The sequence below is a fragment of the Mytilus trossulus genome, chromosome 3 (genome assembly GCF_036588685.1).
Source record: "Mytilus trossulus isolate FHL-02 chromosome 3, PNRI_Mtr1.1.1.hap1, whole genome shotgun sequence".
In the NCBI taxonomy this organism is placed as follows: domain Eukaryota; kingdom Metazoa; phylum Mollusca; class Bivalvia; order Mytilida; family Mytilidae; genus Mytilus; species Mytilus trossulus.
Window position 1 is genome coordinate 60,972,984 of NC_086375.1, and position 24,393 is coordinate 60,997,376.

Consider the following 24,393-nt stretch of genomic DNA (forward strand, 5'->3'; position numbering starts at 1 on the left):
TGTTTGTTTTTATTGTGATTGGGATTATGACACAATGTTGACTGCTGTATTCCTGGGTTGTTTTTTTTTACATTTTTACATATTTTGTCTGTTTGTATTGTTCGCACATAGTCAGTATCATGTAATTTAAAGCGACTGTCATACAAGTAAGAGGTTAGGCTAGCTATAAAACCAGGTTTAATTCTCCATGTTCAACATAAGAAAAGTACCAAGTCAGGAATATGACAGTGGTTTTACATTCTTTTAAGTGTTTGAGCTTTTGGTTTCGCCATTTGATTATGATCTTTTCGTTTATAATTTTCTTTGAATTTCAGATATTTTTTTTATTTTACTTTCTACTTCGTACTTCGTACTTTGACTTTGTAAAACGTCACCAGTGGATGGGCAGACGGGTTCTTGACAAAGAACGTCTCGTCTGTTTAAAAAAAATCGCCTGAAGATACATAGACCTTGCTGATATTCCGAATCAACTTCACAAATAATACATGGTGGTATTGAGGTAGTGTTTTTTTTCTTTGTAAATTATTTACCTTTCCATGTTTAGTTTATTTTTGGTGCGTTATGGAATTTAGGCATCACGCCAATGATTTGTTGGTGCTGTGGTCTTTTTTTGTATGTTATTTTTCAATTTTGCTTTTATGCTTTTTTCTATATGCCATTTTGTTTTTCGTTGTTGACATATTTGTCACAAGTTCGTTTTTATAGTGATTATAACACAATGCTGACTGTTGTACTTTTATTTTTGACATTTTCACCATTGTGTCTGTTTGTTTTGTTGACATATTGTTTTCAATTTAAAAGAATGTTGACTGTCTGTCAAGTGAGGGTTGAGCTAGCTTTAAAACCAGGTTTAATCCACCATTAGGAAAATACCTGTCAGGAATTTGACAGTTGTTTTTTCATCCGTTTGATGTGTTTGATCTTTTGATTTTTACCATTCCGATTTGAATTTTGTTTGGAGTACGGTACTATTGTTAGATAACTCTTTTCTTAGCGAATTTTAACAATGTTCTGATTACAAGTAACGACATTGCTAGTAGTTTTATTTATGAACGGAAAACAAGCACATATCCAATCAGACAGTTTCACCTTGATTTTAAATAAGATGTAGCCATTTCGATAGAGAGGCTAGGAGACATATTGAGACTTTCCAAAGTTATGTAGTCATATCCCAATTACGTCGTGTCAATGTTATATTTTGATATGAATGTCACTGTTGAGTCTTATGTAGACGAAAAGCGCGTCTGGCGTACTAAATTATAATCCTGGTACCTTTGATAACTATTATGACAAGCCGCATATATAAGAAAACATAATTTCACGGTTATTTTATATAAAATTGTTTTATTGTAATTTATATGGTTGCAAACGCGTCGATCGTGAGAACATTTTAGCATTACTAAGTGCAGACTCGTACAAAATGTGCTTCAGTCAACGTTTTTTGATACAAAAAAAATATATAAATAATCATCCAAATCCTTAACAATCCTGTTTAATTATCCTAACATTTGTATTAGTTGATGTCTAGTATTGCCTATATTAATGAGGTATGTGACGGGAAGGGTTTTATTTAATCATTATACCATTTGTATTTGTTGATGTCTAGTATTGTCTATATTAATGAGGTATGTGACGGGAAGGGTTTTATTAACCTTTAAATTTTCCTCCTGTTTCCTGAAATGTCTACAAAAAATAGCATTCGGTAACAGCGTGATACCAAATTAAGGAATAATGTTAACTGTAATTACGGCAACAAAAATGTACACTGAAATTTATAAAAGCAAAACACTACTCCATAAAGTTGTATGAAAGTCTCAAGATTTTGTAACCGCTCTTTTTGTTTCTATTATCAGAAACACGCCAGCTGTTATTTCCAAAACAAGGGCGACAATCGATAAAGCAAACCCATATTCCAACGCATAGTCAGTGATTGGTGTATCTTTATAATATTTGTCCCACTGTGTACCAAATACTATACAACCTATGAGATATAAAATACCTAAAATAGAAAAGGGAAATTATGGACATATTTATATCAAACCAATCTAATTAAAATTTAGAACTCTGATTCCTAATTATGAGCTCATGTGGAGTATAACAAAACCTGAGTTCTATATTTGAACTTGATACATTTATCTGATATTGTCTATCTGAAACTAGCTAAAGTGATATTTCGTATCAATATAGATTCATTTTCATTATAATCCGATTAGGATTTAAATAGAATAAAACGAGTAAAATGCACGCAGGTGCACGAGAAGAAAACAAAGAAAGTTTAAGTTTTCAACATTTAAATCAATTAACATACAAGGTTTAGTCCTCTGTGTATTATTTGATTTAGGCGTTTAGAACTTCTATAACACGTATGCTGTGATAAGTGGGTTTTACAGACGAGCGTTCATCTAATCTGGTCCAGTCAATTGATAACCTAAGCGCGCAAAGAAATGGGATTGTCTACGCTGTTATGAAAATGATTCTAAATAAGAAGACAAAAACAGTGGTATTAGAGTAGAATAGAATAGAATATTTTTATTTCCCAAATTACAGGGCCCATAAAGGGCATAAAATCAGATACAATTGATTTACATAATTGGTAACAACAACAATAACAGAGGGCATATACATATATATTTGGAACATCAGCATTAGTCAGAATCAAGCTAAAAACCACATATATATTGTGAATAAAAGAATGATAAAATTACATTATACATGTATATGTATTTATTCTCAAATTATTTACTTGACTTAGTGTCAGTGTTCATACCTGATCTCCTTATTTCAAAACAGTCACAAATATAACAGCCCAGTTTTTCCATAAGACTGAGTAACACTTTCTTGGGTCAAGAGCCATACAAATTTAGGAGATTTATTTAAATTTACAAAATTATAACAATTGTTAGAAATATCTTGAAAAAAATCATCCCTTTGAATATCATAAAGAGGGCATGAGTACCAACGAGACAAATCTCGATCAAATCACAAAGTATCACAAAAAATAATCAATTATACGACAAAGTACAGCCTCAACACGAAGCCTTGACTCATACCGAACAAGCAATCTATAAAGGATCCCATAATGACTATAGTGTAAAGCAAGCCTGTTACGACACAGTATCATAACCCAAAAAGTTTGTACAGGATGAGATGTCCTTATAACTTTACATTTGTCTAATTTATAAAGGCTATAAGATTATGATCGTTCTTATAACTGCATCTTGTGTTTTGGAAGAAGCTATCAGTTTGATATTAAGTTATAGGTAATACTTTTGTCATCTATAATGCCGGTATTATAAAGTTAAGTATAAATATTTTTGCCGTTCCATCTTTTATGTAACTAGTTAATTCTCTGACTGGAAATAAAAAGGGAAGATTGCAATTTCGAAATAAATGTCAGAAACCCCGTAAAAGGTTGTCGTTTAATGTGTCTTGTGTGAATCAAGTTTAACAAGTTCGTTATGGGAAATTTGCTTACCTCTTTGTTGGATTTGTAAGTACAGTGCTTTGTAATTTTTTTCTCACAAATTATCAACAACTTAACACGGGCATCAATAATGATAATAATGAAAAAGGAATACACTTATATATTTTTCTATTCCATGCAAATTTCATGCAGGTTTTTTTTCATTTGAAAAAAACCGTGTACTTTTACATGGGTTATAAGTCTGGAAAAAAATTGTGATATCATTTAATTTTCAATTTATAAAAAGGCGATAGCAATTGAAATGAATTGATCATATTGAACAAATAAATTATAAAACATGTTTTTTTAAAGTTTGAAATAAACTATTTACTATTCATTCTAAGTGAGTATGGTAACTTTTATATTTTGACCCCGTGAGTGAGATTTTTCTTTTATGCAGCTAGCCGTTTTTGTGTTATTCTCTTTTTTTTTTGTTTTCTAAGAAAATCAATTAATTGTATTTAAGAAAGCTGTGCATGTAATGAACATCAAGTCGGTTATTATGAAAATGACATAATAGATAAATACATTAGAAAAACAAAGGATATTGGGTTTCCATCCATGACACTAAATCAGTTCCTGCACAGCAATAAATAAAAAAAACCCACAAAAAGACACAAAAAGCAAAGCAACGACGTTTTTTTCTTTTGCTATTCTCCATCTCAAAATCCCATTGAGACCTTCAACAGCAAAATAGCTTTCACCACAATTCAAGTATAAGACACCCCTCCCCTAGCACTTGCATTCAGATAATAAAATAATCATCAACTTTATGTTTAGAGTATTTTTTAGCATTTTTGTTTTTGGTGTTCAAGTGTGTGGTTGTCTTTTTTTTCTTCTTTTTTTTGTGTGTGTGTGCTTAGTTCAATATACATACCAGTAACAATACTGACGATTCCAGCAGCTAGTCCTATTTGTCCATTAGTTTTGCAACTATTTATAAACAAGAAAAGAATCAAGAGGAAAAATGATATCAGTATACCAGAGAATCCGAATGTTACCATTGCTTGAGTAGCTGCATACCAGTCTGTAAACAAAATTATCATTTATACCAAAATTTTTACTGCGAAAAAAGAATCATTCTTTTTATTTTGATAAATAAGTATGTTTTGCTAGGTCATAATTCTCTACAAGTTCATGGTCGCCCCTAACACGTTGAGTTTGTTTTGTTTTGTTTGTTTTGTTTTTGGTTCGATCACACCTCACTGTAATGTAAGTTCGTGACTGCTGCTTACATTTTTTTTCTTTTGGTAGGTAACAGCACTTTGCATGTTCATAGTCGCCCTTCACAGATTTTATATTGCTAATTGCCGATCACATAACAAATGCTTTAATTCTACAAATGACTTTTCTCTTATTTTCAGCGTAAATATATATCATGAATTCATCTTGAGTATGACATATTTCTACACAAGATCCATAGAGGATTCATAATTGCTCCATAAATATTATAGGTCTGTTTTCATGATTTGTCCTCAATGTATTTTAGTCATCAGGATGATCATACTTACGAAAATCAGCGAGTAAATATTCAAAAAAAAAATGTCTCCTAGTTTTTATGTATAGTAGATCTATAACAACTTCCAATTTCAACAAACAAGATCTTTAAAAAAAGATCTCGTTTTTTACATTTTTTTTCTCTGTATTAATGATTAGAACTGGTTATTGGCCTTACCTGTTGCTGTTCCATCAAGCTGTTGACATGCTGTAATTTGATCAGCATCGCTACATATCCGCCATAATCCATAATATTGCGCAGAGGCAGTTGCAATGTTGGTAGCGCTACCCCATCCTGTTGTTGTATAGGAGATGCAGGCAAAAACTAAAGCAACGGCAAGAAAACAAAAAGCCAACTTCATCCATAATGAAGCCGATTTAAAGTCCTCAATAACTGTCATTTCTTACAGCATTTGGCTACTTATTCGAAGTTTGAAAGGCCAACAGTATTTAAGAACGGTTACCACAACAAACTTTTAAGAAACATCATAAAAACACAAGGAGTATGTAAAAGAAACTGATAACATTTACTACATACAATATTTTAATTCTCCTAAACCATAATAGTACATATCTGAGTAAACAAGGTATGTCTTTATTGGTTATATATAAGTAAATGTAAATATCTTTAAGATACAGTTTATCTATTATAAACGACAGGATCTTTTTCAAAGGGCGCAACGTGCTCTTTTTAAATCTTTAAAAAAAGTTAATTTATTGAAATGAGATAGAAAAAACAGATTTCCACTTCGCCATGTTACGATATGCAAAGATAAACCTATCGTGTATAGTGAAGATTAAGGAATTATTGTTTATACCTACCTCTTGCAACGAAAAACAAATTGGACAAATAAATATAAAACGAAAACTTGCGTGTAGTCGATTTTAAGCATGTTAAAGGTTTAATTTAATTCCATGGGCATTTTCTTCACGAACTTGTCAACTGTAATACTTGCATGACATCAACAAGTAAACCACAGATTGGATACAGACTGGAAGGATTATATAAATACAAAAAGTGTGAGGAGGATGATGTACTAGTATTTACTCGATTCTCGAAAAGTTGCATTTACCGTCTTTCAATGACATATTTGAATCTATGCCAAGAAAAAAAAACCAGACTCAAGCTAGCGAACAATAGGGTGTAACAAGCTAGCGAACAATAGGGTGAAACTGTTAGAAGCTAGCGAACAATAAGAAATACGAGCTAAACTGGCCATGCCGAAAAACCGAAGACTTGCATAAACCTGAAACGTTCTTTGCAATCTAACGGCACTCATTTTCAGGAGGAAGACGAAATGCAATTTATTCTCTCAAAGACAAACTTGATAAGTTATTCATTTATCTAAAACATTTTTTTTTACAGCCGGGAATCTCTCACAGGATTTTAAAAGTTCAATAGACATAGTTCATACTTTGTATAATTAAATCATCAAGCTTAATATGTTGCTTTAAAAATAAAATAAAATAAAATAAAACAGATTGATTAAGTTAAGTAAAACCTAGTAACTACACACAGCTTTCTTATTATCAACTACATGTACCCCCCTCCCCTGAAGTTATTCCAAATTAAGTTGATAAACCGGCAAATCTATCATATAAACGATAGGAATTGGGATTTATGTAAGGGTGACAAACAAATAGATTGATTTAAATCTTTTGGTTAATCGTGACGACCAAATTTTTGAATCCAAGATTATAACTTTTTAACAAGCCAACACTAGGTGCAATTAATAAGCAAATGCTTATTGCTGCATGGACCCAAAGACCCAGGTGGGTAAAGTTATGGAAATATAATAATTGAAGTCAAAATTCCGGAAAGGTGACCATAGCACCTCTCAACTTTAGTTCATAAAAAAAGTAGCAACGGTAAAGCTTTTGTCCACACTCGGTTCAATCGATTGCCAGTTATTGTCTAAGGTAGTCTGGACCCAAAGACCCAAAATTGAAAAAAAGAAAATAAACACTTAAAATCTGTCGAACTTGGTCCGTGTATTTTTGCGTCCATTCATTTTTCGTTTTTGATTTCTTAAAAACCAAAACAAAAAACATAGAAATTAAAAACGGAAAACAGAAGTGTTTTCATTTTTCGTTTTTGATTTTTCGAAGAACAAGTACAGTATAAACAGGTACTTGGAAACTAGTATACCAGAAAATCCAAATATCGTCATTGCCTGAACAACAGCAAACCATTCTGAACAAATCTAATAAAGAAAAAACAATTCAAATGTGTTTCAATTAATAAGAACAATCCTTGAAAAATCCATTGTATTTACTATTTATGAATATGCTTATCATTCTCCTCTTTGCTCGTTCGCTGCGCTCATTCGCCATATAACTTCAAATTATGACTGGTGGCTAATGTTTTACGATATCCATGTGTAGAGAAACAGGTTATTTATAATACAAAGAGGTGTGGCGTATACGTCAACTAGACAGCAAATCAATGATTACAAACAGCTGCGCCATGCGAGCATATCATGATACGCCTATCGCTTTTACAAAGAATATGTTCAATTACATCTCAATTTCAAATCAGAATATAAAAACTGGAGAAATGTTATTTTTATAGATATAAACAATTCACAAAAGTTTCATGAAAAGAAAACATTTTTGAGTTATTGTCTGAATCTGGAAAATCCCCCTTTGGTAATGAACATGATGAATAAAACCTCAAAACTTGGAAAGTTTATGCTAAATACCTCTAATTTGCGTTTTTGAACACAATAAAAAAAATCCTAATGTTAATCAGTGTTGCCAACGTCCCCCCTTTTTATTAGAACAAATCCTTTATCTTACTGATATTATATTCTAATAAAAAAATGTTACAATCTTCAATCAAAATTGAAATGTGTTTATGATTACTGGTGGAAAATGGTAATTTTTCTGCGTTCAAATATGCAATTTTTAGTCGAAATCAAAAGAGACCAATCACTTTGGCAACGGGACATAATTATATCTCTTGATACAATTCACAACTATTAGAGAATACAAAATCTCTTTAAAATTAGCCCTGTAAAATATGTTGCTACACCTTATTGAGAGCAACTTGCGATACTAATCATTGACTGTTCCATCTAGTATGTCGCATGGTTGTACGGTATCATCGCTATCAACTGAACATCCTCCCACAACCCATAGTACATCCCACTGATTATGTCACTGGAAATCCCACTGTAAAATGACAAAAAACAAACGAAATTTGTATGTAACGCAGTATGTGGATACTATTAAAAAGAAAGGACAAACTTTAAGACTGGTCTGTAGAGGAGGGTATATAGTTGATCGTTACCCTTGGATAGCGAAGATTACTAGTACTTTACTGTCTGTGTAGCACATACCATATTTTAAAGCTGTTTGAGTCCTGAATATACATTTTATTTTCGGCCATCTATCATCCTCATTATCTTTAATTGTGTATCTGCCTGCTATGCTAGGTATTCGACAAAGGCTCATTGGTTTAGTTGACATTTAATTCATCTTTTTGTAATATTAGTGTCTCGCATAATTTTAGAAATATGGATAAATACGTTAAGAAATATAGAACATGAGTGCTTATAATAATAGCAGTAATCGTCTACCGTGGCGAAGTATAGTTTCATTTTCGAAATTTGAACCCTTTTCAAACGGGTAATTATAACAGAATAAGAATTATAAATTAATGTGATATACAGGGATTTTTTTTAGAGAAAACTTATATTTACATCATCATCATATGTCAATTAACGTTAAGTTTGTTTCCGATATGATTTATTTTAGGCTCACGGTAATATGTAATATCTATTTTTAAATAATAATAAATTATGATAGTGAAATATGTACAATTTCTAAAGATCACAGGTAGGTATATTTACGAATAATATAATTCAAAGACAGAATAAGAAAGAACACAGAGGAAGGTAACTATATCGTTAATTTAGTGGTATTAATTTCCTTGTACAAAATGACAATTCCCCTTCAAACGACCCTTTTTTCGATTTTGCCGGACAGATATAATTTATTTTTTATGATCAACAGAATATATAATGATATAAGAGCACAGAAACAGTGCAGTGTATGTCAGTCACGGGTGAGAAAGCTCATTAGTTCTCAGTAACCATATATAACGGAAGTAGTGGAACGGCTGTAGAGTAAACACCAATGAGATAACAACAAAAAGAGTTGTGCATGGTCCAGTTCATCTTCGCTAGCCGAGGGTTACGCTAGTCCTGCATACGGAGTATATATATCTCAATTGATAAGATATTCCCGTGCTTGTATTTGAATTTATATGAATGTTACCTACCGAATTAGACTATTTACCTGATTACGCAACACGAAGGGTTCCACATGTTGAGCAGGATCTGCTTATCCTTCCAGAGCACGTGAGATCACCCCCAGTTGTTGGTGGGGTTCGTGTTGCTTAGTCTTTAGTTTTCTATGTTGTGTATTCTGTACTATTATTTGTCCGTTTGTCTTTATATTTCTAGCCATGGCGTTGTCAGTTTATTTTCGATCTTTGAGTTTGACTCTCCCTCTAGTATCTTTCGTCCCTCTTTTACGAGGAGGGGAATGAATCGTTACCCTTGGCTAGCGATGATGGGTCTGGTCGGTCAGTATTTATAAAATATATTAATCCAACAGCAATTGGACAAAATTCATGATGAACATGTAGATCGAAGTGTGGAAAAATTGATTGATAGGTACAATGTATATTGATTGGCGCTTGCTTAATGTCCAGTGGCGTATTATATCCTGCATATTCTGAACGAAAACAAATTAAAAGAATAATACAACATTGAGACTTTTAAACATAAGCCGACATGGGTGAAGGGTTTGAAATTTGAAAAGCCACTTAAAAAAAATGAGGGTATGTTAGAAAGAGAAAGAAATAAACCTTGCAACATTATATATCAAACATAGATTTCATAAAAATTCGCGTATTTTATTTCGCCTATGACGTGAACGGCTATGTCAAGTCGGGCTCTTGGAAAAATACTCGTCGTCCGACAAATATGCAACCTAGGTACTAGGTTATTGTTATAGTTTGTTTTTAAGTTGTCACGGTGTTACACCAATGTCACAGGATAGGGGAATGTTATAAAGTGTTTATAGTTTGAGTTATATTAACACGTTACATCCAAAGAAAATCAAGTAACTTAGTTTCTTTGATTTTTTTAAAGGAAAAAAAGGGAAGTAGAAACATATTATTTATTCAGAGACATATTATATGTATTATATGTCTGTGATTTGTTTAACTTAAGCAAAGAAATTCTACTGTAACAAATTGCTGACTATGAAGAAAATTACCGAAAAGTTAAATGGAATGTTATTAAAAAATTTCTGGTTTGTTCATGCCCGCGTTTAGCTTTTAGGTCTTTAGCAAAAGCATCAACCTCCAAAATTCCCGCCTAAATGTCACGCTAGGAAAATAACGTTGTGATCAGGTAATCATTATGTATATACTAATTTTTGACATACTGCCTGTATGAGTTGTGTGTCCCACTCACGATTAGCCGACCGTGCGAGACCTCTCAATGATAATAAAGGTCATAACACCGTAACAGTATGTCAGTAATCGTAAATTATAGTTCTCCCGTACCATTGTCATTGTACAGTTCAGGAATAACCACCAATTGGTGGATTATACCTCAATTGAAGTATAATCCACCAATTGACATATAATGGTATAGAACAATTGGTGCATAAGTCTTTGTTTTTCAAAACAAATTATTCCACCAAAATGGTGCATTGTTTTCTTAACAAGTTAAAACCATATTATGGTATGAAAACTTGTCTAACATTCCTTGTTTAGTATAGTGACACTGAGACTACTATAACACATGTGATACAGTAGTCTCAGAGTGACATAACATACATGTATTGCATTTAATCAATAATTGCATTTAAAGTTTCTTCTATTGTAATTTTGTCAATTCTTGATTGGCAAATTTACCTGTAATCACCTCTTAATGGACATCATTACTGTCTGCAGTCATGTGATCATGAGTACAACTCCACAGGTGAATGGAGCCTTTTGTTAATACTTGACTTTCATTATTGAAAGTCAATCATGGTCAATAGTACAAATGTTTCAACAAAAGAATTGAATGAATGAATGAATGCATTCTTTATTTGCAAAGCAGTAGTTACATGCTATAGCAACACAAACATATTTACATTGTGACACACAATAAACAACAGAGAACAATTTCATAAGATACATGTAGTACAATAGAAAAATTATCAACTTATTAAATGTGAACTACATGTAATCTGCCAGGCAGATTTCAAATAATTACATAATTTTCCAACTAAAGATCTAGATTTGGTTTGATACAAATACATAAGTTTTGTCACATTTGGCCATGAACAGTAATAATTTGGTAAAAACTGCTGTCGTACATGTCTATACACAGGACACACTAAAGTAAAATGGTACTCATCTTCAACACTTTTCATATTACAGCACTGAGCAAGTACATAATCTGTTTTCTCTAAGTATATTTGAATAACGGCCTATCTCAACATTTAACTTCATAGTACCACTACGTAGCTTTGTGAAAAAATGTGAATTATAGTTATAATCTACGTAATCTTCAAAACAAAAATCTAATTTTAAAATTCTGTGCATAGTAAGTTTCTCACAATCCTGCATAGATGCAGACCTGGCAGCTTTGAATATATTGATCTTTTAATCTAGCTTTTATAACATCTAATGATATATTCATACCAGACTGCTGGTACCATACAAAGTTTAAACCAATACTAAACAATAGGTCACAAACATTAGAAACCCAATTAGTTTTACCAGTATTTGCATCTCTGAGTAACAATATATAGATATCATACACAATAAGTGGTTTATGAGTTACAATTTTTAACCAGTATTTTAAAACTTTTTGTTTTCTTATTACATTCATTGGCAAACGCCCCTAGTTCGCCATATAAAAATACATTTGACGTACTTTTACCCAGTTTCAAAATAGATCGACAAAAACGGTTATGGATAATTTCAACATCATTTCCACGATGGAAACCCCAAATTTCCGAAGCATAATTTATCACAGACGCAACCATACTATCGAACAAATCACATTTCTTTTTCTTCGTCAAGTATAAACCATTTGTAGAATTATTCAGAGCTGCCAAAGATCGTGAACCTTGTAAGGCTAATCGCTTCTGTGTTTTTAAAAAATTTCCATTATAGTGTATCAGCATACCAAGATATATATACGAATCGACAATTTCTAGTTCTTTGTTGTTGTAGAAAAATTTTGCAGTTACGGGTTGCCAGCCATTTTTTAATACAACAACTTTCGTTTTGTTAATATTCACTTCTATATTCCATTTATTACAATAAATAAGTAGTTTATCAAGTAGTTCCTGTAAAATTTCAGGCGATTTCCCAAATAATATAGTATCGTCTGCAAATAGTATTAAGTATATCAGAACTTCATTAATGTTAACTATGTCCTCAGACTATGTCAGCTGAAGGACTAATGTTCATGTCTTCAATCAAGTCATTTATAAAAAATAAAAACAGTAAAGGTGATAAGGGCTCCCCTTGTTTAACACCAAGAAAATTTTCGAATGAGTCGGACAGTAATTGGGCAGTTTTGACATGCATTTTTACAGATGAATATACTGATCTAACCATAGTTACAAATTTTGAGCTAACACCACTTCGTAATAGTTTATAAATGAGAATCCTCCTGCTAATTTTGTCGAACGCTTTACAGAAATCCACAAACGAACAATAAAGTTTTTGTTTATTTTGAAGTGTATGCGAAATTATTCCAAATAAAATAAATATAGCGTCTACAGTTGACTTGACGGGTCTAAATCCAAATTGGTTATCGATTAATATGTCTTCTTCTTCGGACCAACTGAGTAAACGATTTGTCAAAATAGTAGTATAAAGTTTCAATAAAACACTGATCAATACAATCGGACGATAATTATTAGGATCGGATAGATCACCACTCTTTGGGACAGCAACTACTAGACATTCTGACCATGAATCTGGGTATATTCCCGAACTATAAATGTAATTAAACAGAGTCTTTAATATTGGCGCAAATACGTCAGGACATGCAGAAAACATTTCACTTATTAGTCCATCGTTACCTGAACTTTTACCCGACTTCATTTTTTAGGCAGTTAAGCTGCCTTATGCGAGCACCCTGGATTTGTGTTCTACCCAATAAATGCTGAAATACGTGCCATTGTTACTATCTAGCTGGATATTATGTTATTTATAACTTATTGGACATTTTTAGCTCACCTGGCCCGAAGGGCCAAGTGAGCTTTTCTCATCACTTGGCGTCCGTCGTCCTTCGTCGTCGTCCGTCGTCGTTAACTTTTACAAAAATCTTCTCCTCTGAAACTACTGGGCCAAATCAAACCAAACTTGGCCACAATCATCATTGGGGTATCTAGTTTAAAAAATGTGTGGCGTGACCCGGTCAACCAACCAAGATGGCCGCCACGGCTAAAAATAGAACATAGGGGTAAAATGCAGTTTTTGGCTTATAACTCAAAAACCAAAGCATTTAGAGCAAATCTGACATGGGGTAAAAATGTTTATCAGGTCAAGATCTATCTGCCCTGAAATTTTCAGATGAATCTGTCAATCGGTTGTTGGGTTGCTGCCCTGAATTGGTAATTTTGAAGAAATTTTGCTTTTTTTAGCTTACCTGACCTGAAAGGTCAAGTGAGCTTTTCTCATCACTTGGCGTCCGTCGTCCGTCGTCCGTCGTCCGTCGTCCGTAAACTTTTACAAAAATCTTCTCCTCTGAAACTACTGGGCCAAATTTTACCAAACTTGGCCACAATCATCCTTGGGGTATCTAGTTTAAAAAATGTGTCCGGTGACCTGGCCATCCAACCAAGATGGCCGCCATGGCTAAAAATAGAACACAGGGGTAAAATGTATATTTTAGCTTATATCTTTGAAACCAAAACATTTAGAGCAAATCTGACATGGGGTAAAATTGTTAATCAGGTCAAGATCTATCTGCCCTAGAATTTTCAGATGAATCGGACAACTTGTTGTTAGGTTGCTGCCCCTGAATTGGTTATTTTAAGGAAATTTTGCAGTTTTTGGTTATTATCTTGAATACTATTATAGATAGAGATAAACTGTAAACAGCAATAATGTTCAGCAAAGTAAAACCTACTAATAAGTCAACATGACCAAAATTGTCAGTCAACCCCTTAAGGAGTTATTGCCCTTTATAGTCAATTTTTAACAAATTTTCGTCAGTTTTTGTAACTTGTACAAAAATCTTCTTCTCTGAAACTACATGGCCAAATTAAACCTAACTTGGCGATAATTATCATTGCGGTATATAGTTTGAAAAATGTGTCCAATGACACCGCCTACCAAACAAAATGGCCGACATGGCTAAAATTAGAACATAGTGGTAAAATGCAGTTTTTGATTTATATCTTTAAAACTAAGACATTTAGGGCAAATCTTTTAAGATTTAAATGTCCATCAGAATAAGATCTATCCCCTCGCAAATTTTTAGATGAATCTGACAACTCGTTATTGGGTTGCTGCCCTAAAATTGATAATTTTAAGGAAATTTTGCAGTTTTTGGTTATTATCTTGAATACTATTATAGATAGAGATAAACTGTAAACAGCAATTTTGTTCAGCAAAGTAGGATCTACAAATAAGTCAACATGATAAAAATTGTAAGAGTACCCCTTAAGGAGTTATTGCCCTTTATAGTAAATTTTGAACAAATTTTCGTCATTTTTGTAACTTGTACAAAAATCTTCTTTTCTAAAACTATGGGCCATATTAAACTAAACATGGCCACAATCATCACTATGGTATCTATTTAAAAAAAGTGTCTAATGACCCCACCTACCAACCAAGATGACCGGCATCAGTAAATACAGTAACAGGTGAGCGACACAGGCTCTTGAGAGCCTCTAGTTTGGTTATTATCTTGAATATTATTATAGTTAGAGATAAACTGTAAACAGCAATAATGTTCAGCAAAGTAAGATCTACAAATAAGTCAACATGACCAAAATGGTCAGTTGACCCGTTTAGGAGTTATTGCCCTTTATAGTCAATTTTTAACCATTTTTCGTTAATTAAAGTAATCTTTTACAAAAATCTTCTCCTCTGAAACTACTTGGCCAAATTAATCCAAACTTGGCCACAATCATCTTTGGGGTATCTAGTTTAAAAAATGTGTGGCGTGACCTGGTCAACCAACCAAGATGGCCGCCACGGCTAAAAATAGAACAAAGGGGTAAAATGCAGTTTTTGGCTTATAACTCAAAAACCAAATCATTTTGAGGAAATCTGTCATGGGATAAAAATGTTAATTAGGTCAAGATCTATCTGCCCTAAAATTTTCAGATGAATCGGTCAATCGGTTGTTGGGTTGCTGCCCCTGAATTGGTAATTTTGAGGAAATTTTGCTGTTTTTGGTTATCTTGAATACTATTATAGATAGCGATAAACTGTAAACAGCAATAATGTTCAGCAAAGTAAGATCTACAAATAAGTCAACATGACCTAAATGGTCAATTGACCCCTTAAGGAGTTATTGCCCTTTATAGTCAATTTTTAACAATTTTCATTAATTTGGTAAATTTATGTAAATTTTTACCAAATATAGTTCTCTGTTACTAATGGGCAAAGTTCATGATAGATATAATTGTAAGAAGCAAAATCATTCAGTAAAGTAAGAACTTCAAACACATCACCATCACCAAAATACAATTTTGTCATGAATCCATTTGTGTCCTTTGTTTAATATGCACATAGACCAAGGTGAGCGACACAGGCTCTTTAGAGCCTCTAGTTTTCATACTTTTCATTCTGGATTACAAAAAATATGACATAAAAAACCTTATATATATAAATGATCGTCGATTTTCCCAAAAGTTTTGAAGTTGCACATAGGAAGTAGAGCACATTAGGAATCCGTATGTATTTTATTATCCCCTGAGCTTTTAGCTAAGATGTCAAAGAACAAGTGTATGAAATATTTAATCGCCGAAAATATTTTCGGCGATTAAATATTTCATACACTTGTTCTTTGACATCTTAGCTAAAAGCTCAGGGGATAATAAAATACATACGGATTCCTAATGTGCTCTACTTCCTATGTGCAACTTCAAAACTTTTGGGAAAATCGACGATCATTTAAGGTTTTTTATGTCATATTTCCCAAATTGCAAAAGTCGTATGAATATTGTTTGTCATCAATACGTACATGTAGTCAACTACGTCAGAAGTCTATTAAAATAAGTTCGACTGATCACGCTGTTGGCGGCAATTTTGAATTAGAATACGAAATTTTGTATCTTTTCAATTTGGACGCAGGGGTTCAAATTAGCGGTGGTCTGCATTTTTGTAGTCGGACTTTCTACTTGGTTACTAGCTACGTCCGGCATGCCCGACGAACCTTGAAAGAAAATAAAAAAATAACTTTCCAAACATTTTTACCAAAGTTTTCTAATAAACGATCTCAAACTTATTTTCGTCATTACTATCCATGACAGCGATGTTCAATTGGTTTAACCGCTAGATTTATACAGAAATTGCCTACAAATAATTTTTTAATCCGAGTAAAATCGTATCTCACTCATCTGTCAAAAACAACATTGAAAATAAAATGGCTGCTGGGTAAGACAATTACAATATCGGATCCGATTCCGGAAGCGGATAATGGTAATCCCGGGTTTAGCTATCATTTAAAAAAAAATCCAGACAGGGGACAAAACACATCTATGCATGGTAAATAAATATAAACACTAGAATTGAAAACCAAAAGATATATTTAAAAGAAAGAAAAAGCAGAAAACATTTTGTACACAAATTTCAATGTCAAAATCCAATACAATGTGACAGCTGGGAACAGTTTATCTATAAACAATATATATGTTCCTGGTAACAGTATAAATTTTCTTTATCAGTGATAAATGTTGGTAATGCATGTTAGATACTTTTAAAGTTAAACATATTACTGCAATTTCAAGGGATATGTTCTTCTTCTCAATTTTGATGGGTCAGTTAAAATAGCTGGAAGTTTCTTATATATAAAAAAAAAGATGTGGTATGATTGCCAATGAGACAACTGTCCACAAGAGACCAAAATGACACAGACATTAACAACTATAGTTCATCATACTGCCTTCAACAAGGAGCAAAGCCCATACCATTACCACATAGTCAGCTCTAAAAGGCCCCGAAAAGACAATGTGAAACAATTCAAACGAGAAAATTAATAGCCTTATTTATTTAAAAAAAATTACTATGAAACAAATATGTAACACTTAAACAAACGACAACCACTGAATCACAGGCTCCTGACTTGGGACAGGCACAAATAGTGCAACTATATATATGATACCTGAATGTAAGCAATCTTATAATATATAGGTGGAGTCCATTGGGCCACTGTACCTCCTCCTGTTTTAGAACTTAGAAACAGTCGAGATCCCCACCCTAAACCATATTTATTCATGTATGGGACAATATAGCAAATCAAATGAAATATGTAAAGGGAGTCCCTGGGGATCACCCCACCCCTCCTATTTGAGAACTTGGAAACGGTCAAGATCCCCACCCCTAAACCATATACAGTATATCTATGTATGGGACAATATAACAAATCATATGAAATATACATTTTTGTAGGTGGAGTTCGTGGGGCCACTCTCCCCCTTCCGGTTAGAGAATTTGGAAACAGTTGAGATCACCAATCTTAAACCATATATATTTATGTATGAGACAATATTACAAATCAAAGGAATAATGTGGGGGTCCCTAGGGTCACTGTTCATCCTCCTGTTTGAGACCTTGAAAACATTTGAGATCCTCAATCCTAAACCATATTTATTCATGTATGGGACAATATAACTATTCAAATGAAATATAGGGGGTTCCCTGGGGGTCACCCACCCCTCCTGTTTGAGAACTTGGTAACGGTCAAGATCCCCACCCCTAAACCATATATATTTTTGTATGGGACAATATAACAAATCATATGAAATATAGATGGAGTATGTGGGGCCACTCTACCCCTTCCTGTTTGAGAATTAATAATGGTTGAGATCCACAATCTTAAACCATATATATTTATGTATGGGATAATATTACAAATCAAATAAATTATAAGAGGGTTCCTATGGTCACTGTACACCCTCCTGTTTGAGAACTTGGAAAAATTTGAGATCCCCACCCCTTAACCATATATACTATGCATGTACGGGACTATATAACAAATCAAATGAAATATAGGGGAAGTCCCTGTGGTCACCATACCACTCCTGTTTATTAAAGAACTTGGAAACAGTTGGGATCCCCACCTCTAAATAAAATGAAATATAGGGAGAGTCCCTGCAGTCACCCCACCCCTCCTGATTGAGAAATTGGAAACAGTCGAGACCCCCAACTTTAAATTAAATCATATATGTTCATGTATGAGAACTGATCAAATAAAATATAGGGAGAGTCCTTAGGGTCGATCACCCTACCAACTCCTGTTTGATTACTTAGTGTACTGTTGAACACAAACTCAGATTTCTTTCCAGGGAAGCAAGTCTATTCATACTTTTACAAGCTCGTACTTAAGTCAATTTGAACTTTTAACAGTCTACCAATACTAATTAACATTAATGAAATGCAATCATTGCAAACTTGTACCACTGCAGACTCATGACAATGAAAAAAATATACTTGATATATGTGTTGCTTTTAAAAACTTTGACAAAATATGAATTATTTGCCTCAATGATTAATTCATTAAATGAACATAAATGTACAATATATGATTGTTTAATGTTTGTTCTTTTTAAAAAATCTTTAAAAAACAAATTGAAGCAACAATATTTGTCTTATAGTATAAACTTCTGCCAAGTTTGCCTCTGCTTTTTTTCTACTTAACTGCCTACAGCGCCTTTGGTGCTTTGATTTTATTGATGCTACTACTTCGTCTTCAGTTATATCAGAGTCTAATTGTGTAACATTTATATCGCCAAATACTGTATTGTCTATGAGATTACGAACTTCTTCACATAGATCCTGCGAATTATCTCCTAGTATTGACTCAAAATGTTTCATCATGGTTTCGTTATCAATTTTACACTTGTTGTTCACTTTTCGTTTTAACGATGACCAGAACTTTCGTGGTTCGGTACTAGCTAAGTCGCAAAGTTCGATACCTTTTTGACGTTTGTATTTAAATTGTGCTTTTTCGTTTCATTTTATTATACGTGTAGTAACGTTGTTTTGTGAAATAACGTATGCCTTTCTGTTGACGTCTGACGGGTGATGTTGGAAAAAGTTTCTAGCCACATGAAAATCTTTACGTGCAATCGTACAATTGTTATCAAACCACTCGTTGTTAGGCCTAACTTTGATTTCATCTTGGTGTATTAACACAGATCTACCAAAAACTTTATTAGCACTATCAAATAAGATGTTTGTAAATTCCTTAACAGCATGATTTAAGTTATTTTCATTGGTAATGTTATTCACTATAGACAATAAATTATTTTGTTCTTGTAGTATAATATCTATATATTCATATATAGTTTTAAAACGAAGGATACTAAATTTGGACACACTATTCAAGCTTGATCCAGTCTGAATTTGGACTGTGATCCAATTTTTGACATACTATATATATGTTTCGAACACAAAATAAATGTGTTCAAAGATCTTAACCTAATAAAAACAAACACAGGTCAAAGTACAGCCTTTTACACAGGGCTTTGATCCAGAACAAACAGCAAGCTATAAGGGACCCTAAAATTATTAGTTTACACAATTGGAACAGGAAAACCAACTATCTAATTTATATATTTTATATCAAAACGCCTGAAACGGGAAAATACCAATGAACCACATCAACAGACAATATCTGCTGAACGACAGGCCCCTGAATCAATCAGGAGATAAACATTACAAAATACATATCAAGTTTTAATTATGGTGGTGTCACTTTTACTTTATAAATGGAAGTATTACTTAATTTTTCTTTTGCGTTCTTTAACTTTAGCTTGCCTCAAACAAATGTTATGAAACTAATACACATGTACAATATGTCATGTATATATTGCCATAAAACTCAGATCAGTACAAATCTTGATGGGATCACTTTAACCGTTCTTCAGTTATATCCTGCACAATGCTAAGAACGAAAACTAGCAGACAGAGTTTGAAATTTGTGTAGTAATCTTATGCCTTGCTAGAGTTGTGCCTTGTTATAACTTAAAAAATTGTATTATTTTTGTTTCACCAACTTGAGCTTAAATTTTCCTCATCCAAATCTTATGAAACTCATACAATATGCCAAGAGCCACATTTAGCAGACAGTATGAGTAAGGATTTGGGTTGTGAGTTATTTACCTTTCTAGTGCTATGCCCCTTTTAAACTTGGAAAATTGCAAAGCTTGATCTAGGACATTTATGTTCCCAGACACATTCTGCCTCTTATTTGGAACAAATTGAAACTCTGCATGTGCAGTTACTTGGTGGAGAAACTTTTGACTGAGGACATAACTTGTTGATCTGTTATTAAACTTGAACCATGTTGCTTTTTCTGCATTGAAAATAGCTACAATTTTGCATTTTAGCCCATTTTTAGCTCACCTGGCCCGAAGGGCCAAATGAGCTTATGCCATCACTTGGCATCCGTCGTCGTCTGTCGTCGTAAACTATTTCAAGAATCTTCTCTGGAACTACTGGGCCAAATACTTCCAAACTTTAACTGAATGTTCCTTAGGGTATCTAGTTTATAAATTGTATCCCAAGTTTTGATCTATCAACAAACCTGGTCGCCATTGCTAAAAATAGAACATAGGGGTCAAATGCAGTTTTTGGCTTATAACTCAAAAACCAAAGCATTTAGAGCAAATCTGACATGGGGTAATATTGTTTATCAGGTCAAGATCTATCTGCCCTGAAATTTTCAGATGAATCAGACAACCTGTTGTTGGGTTGCTGCCCCTGAATTTGTAATTTTAAGGAAATTTTGCTGTTTTTGGTTATTATCTTGAATATTATTATAGATAGAGATAAACTGTAAACAGCAATAATGTTCAGCAAAGTAAGATTTACAAATAAGTCAACAAGACTGAAATGGTCAGTTGACCCCTTTAGGAGTTATTGCCCTTTATAGTCAATTTTTAATCATTTTTCGTAAATCTTAGTAATCTTTTACAAAAATCTTCTTCTCTGAAACTACTAGGCCAAATACTTCCAAACTTTAACTGAATGTTCCTTAGGGTATCTAGTTTATAAATTGTATCTGAAAATTTGATCTATCAACAAACATGGTCGCCATTGCTAAAAATAGAACATAGGGGTCAAATGCAGTTTTTGGCTTATAACTCAAAAACCAAAGCATTTAGAGCAAATCTGACATGGGGTAATATTGTTTATCAGGTCAAGATCTATCTGCCCTGAAATTTTCAGATGAATCAGACAACCTGTTGTTGGGTTGCTGCCCCTGAATTGATAATTTTAAGGAAATTTTGCTGTTTTTGTTTATTATCTTGAATATTATTATAGATATAGATAAACTGTAAACAGCAATAATGTTCAGCAAAATAAGATCTTCAAATCAAATAAGTCAATTTGACCAAAATTGTCAATTGACCCCTTAAGGAGTTATTGCCCTTTACAGACTTTTTTCACAATTTGTTCATCATTTTGACTTACTTTAAAAAATCTTCTCCTTTGAAACTGCTGTATCAATTTCAGCCAAACTTAGGCTAAATGAGTTTCAGAGTATCTAGTATAAATTTTATATTTTATTTCCTTGTATGTCAAGAAACATAGCTCCTATGGCTAAAATAGAACATAGGAGAAAATGATTATTTTTTTGGGCTTTTGAAGAAAATAGGACAATCCATAGAACATTTAAATAAATTGAAAAGCCAAAATAATCATTGATGAGAGATTTAACCAAAAGAATTAAGGTGAGCGATTCAGGCTCTTGAGAGCCTCTTGTTTTTTACTTCACCAATAATATGTCAACATTTTAAACTTTTTTTATTTCATCTTGACAATGTTTTGTACCATTTGTTTAATACAATGTACAACTTTTAATTAACTTCTGTAAGTGTAAATCAAATCATTTAAGCATAATTTATTGTAAAATCCATTATATGATTCTTCTACTACAACTTCAGAAGTTTCTTTTCCCTGAAACATGTGCTATTGATCTTTTGAACATATTCATAAGCTTTTTCATCTTCCCTTAGGTATTGTATAAAATGGCTATTTGAAATAACTATTTTTCAGGATAGAAGATTTTATCTGACCCTGCATACAGTTCATCAGTATATTAGAATAAAGTATGGCCAGTCGCATCAACACAGACACTGAAAAGAAGTATGGTTTGGTGTCAGGACAAAAACCTGGTTTGTATTTCATCTTAACTGACTTAAAATATGAAGTTCTTATTGCAGAGGCATAATCTATGGTTGCTGGTATACATACAAGAAAGTTATTATCTGTAAACCAAGAGTTCTTAGTGGGGAAGTTGAAGTTGACACAAGTCTGTTGACAGGAAGCAGGGGTTCTAGCTAGGTATTCAGTCAACTGTAGGAACCAATTGGCAGGGGGTCTGGGGCCGCTTAAGGCCCTGGTAGGGGGTTCTGAGGGGCGAAGCCCTCTGACAGAAAATGGTTTTCAGCACGTTAGCTGCTAAATTTTACGTACAAAAATATTAAAATTTACTGGTTATTTAATCATGATAATTATAATATACATGATGAAAAGTTCAAAGAATTATGAATAATATACCATAACATCTGACTGGTGTAAATTTTTTAATAATGCAGTACAATAGGTAATATAAAAAAAAAATATTTACAATATATGCATTGCCCAGCGTAGATCAGCGTATATATATCCCTTTAATTAAGCAGTTCACACTGTTTGGTATTATCACATCTATCCCTAGCCACACAAACACATACAGACGTAGTTGATGCCTAACAAAATTCAAGAAATTTGTATTTCTTTATATACTCTACTGTAAATTTCTACCTGCCTAGGAATTTTGAATAAGTGAGGCCATTAAACGCAGATTTGAGAGTGCTCAAAATTACTGGAAGCCAGTTGATTGATTTATTTTTTTCCATGATCCAGTGTCAAATACATGTATTTATGCAAGTTCAATCAAAACTGTTGAATTTTTTTACACTAATATAAATACAACTTGGAGCTAGGTCCTGTAATAGTCCTGGTGTTGTCCAGGACAATGGTCTGGAAATTTAAGAATTCCATGCATTGGAAAATGAGGGATTATTGGACAGGAACTGAAATTTTGCCTTTATATAGACCAACTATGAACTCCTCAAAGATTTGCATTCAGTCTCTAAAACAAGGCATCAGATTTAATGTCCCCATTCTGACCAGACGTGACTGCGTATTTATACATCCTTGCACAGCCAAACGGACAACTAACATTGGCAAGTCGTGTGAAGACAAAGTAAAAAGGTAGTTGAAAACTTACAACAATTCAATTGATTAAAAAACTCATGTGTATCAGTTGAGGTTCATTCAAATTTGTTGATAGATTAGTGAAATAATCTGAACCAAAGTTATAGTTGATTGTTACTATAAGGTAAAATCACAAAACATTCAATTTTATCCAATATTCCATTCACTAAGACCTGAGACTGGTGACATTCTATAATAAAACAGTTGACAACTTGACCGGTTAAGTACTGTCAAATTGAATCATTAGATTGTAGATTTATAAAAAAGAAGATGTGGTATGATTGCCAATGAGACAACTATCCACAAAAAACCAAAATGACACAAACATTAACAACTATAGGTCACCGTACAGCCTTAAATTTAGTTTGTTTTTCCAGTGTTGTTAACAGAATCAAAGACACATGTGACAATCCAAGGGTTCATTGCCAATGTTGAATCTAAATTGACCTATGTTAACAACAGCAAAGAATTTATAGAGACACGTTATGTATTCCCTATTGACGACATGTCAGCTGTGTATCAGGTTGAAGCAGATATTAATGGCAAACACATTGTAGTAGAATGTCAAGAAAAGCAGCAGGTAAGATTTAAAATAATTGTGCAAATAATTGTGCAAGTTTATTGAAGCCGTGCAGGGGAGTGTCAAAAGATTCACAAAATAAAAAAAACTAACTCACAAACTTGACATAAAAGTCCTTCCTTCGGACTTTTATTCAGTTTGTGAGTTACATTTTAATGGCCCCGGTTTACACATCAATAACCTCTAGAAAAAATGTGTTTATTCCTATAATTATTTTATTTAACAAGATAATCAGATAATCATAAATAATTAGGGCCCCGCCGACTAAGGCAGGTCGCCCTATAGTGATCAGTCTGTCCGTCCGTCCGTCCGTCTGTCCGTCCGTCTGTCCGTCCGTCTGTCCGTCCGTCTGTAACACTTTAACTTTGTGTCCGCCCT

The 24,393-nt window shown here is 33.1% G+C and overlaps 2 protein-coding genes across 3 annotated transcripts in view; one reads left to right on the forward strand and one right to left on the reverse strand.

Moving 5' to 3' along the window:
- Positions 1–966: 966 nt before the first annotated feature.
- LOC134709605 (uncharacterized) lies at positions 967–5,507 on the reverse strand. The gene is made up of 3 exons (XM_063569762.1): positions 5,139–5,507; positions 4,341–4,490; positions 967–1,999 (listed from the first exon to the last, which is right to left on the reverse strand). The coding sequence occupies exons 1-3, from the start codon at positions 5,359–5,361 to the stop codon at positions 1,815–1,817; spliced, it is 558 nt and encodes a 185-aa protein (XP_063425832.1). The 5' UTR covers positions 5,362–5,507; the 3' UTR covers positions 967–1,814.
- A 4,820-nt stretch (positions 5,508–10,327) lies between these two features.
- Positions 10,328–24,393, forward strand: part of LOC134712021 (von Willebrand factor A domain-containing protein 5A-like) — a 78,298-nt gene continuing 64,232 nt past the window's right edge. For both annotated transcript variants that reach the window (XM_063573112.1, XM_063573115.1), the window contains exons 1-3: positions 10,328–10,386; positions 22,230–22,348; positions 23,813–24,015. In XM_063573112.1, the coding sequence (XP_063429182.1) occupies positions 22,285–22,348; positions 23,813–24,015 (267 nt within the window). In that variant the 5' untranslated portion in view covers positions 10,328–10,386; positions 22,230–22,284. The remainder of the gene's footprint in view (positions 10,387–22,229; positions 22,349–23,812; positions 24,016–24,393) is intronic.

What these genes read in the sequence shown, in the direction of transcription:
- LOC134709605 (XM_063569762.1), bottom strand. Translation starts at nt 5,361, where the DNA reads ATGACAGTTATTGAGGACTTTAAATCGGCTTCATTATGGATGAAGTTG. An exon ending in GCTTGATGGAACAGCAACAG is followed by an intron (nt 4,491 to 5,138) that starts GTAAGGCCAATA and finishes TTTTGTTTACAG; the next exon opens with ACTGGTATGCAGCTACTCAA. An exon ending in AATCGTCAGTATTGTTACTG is followed by an intron (nt 2,000 to 4,340) that starts GTATGTATATTG and finishes TTTCTATTTTAG; the next exon opens with GTATTTTATATCTCATAGGT.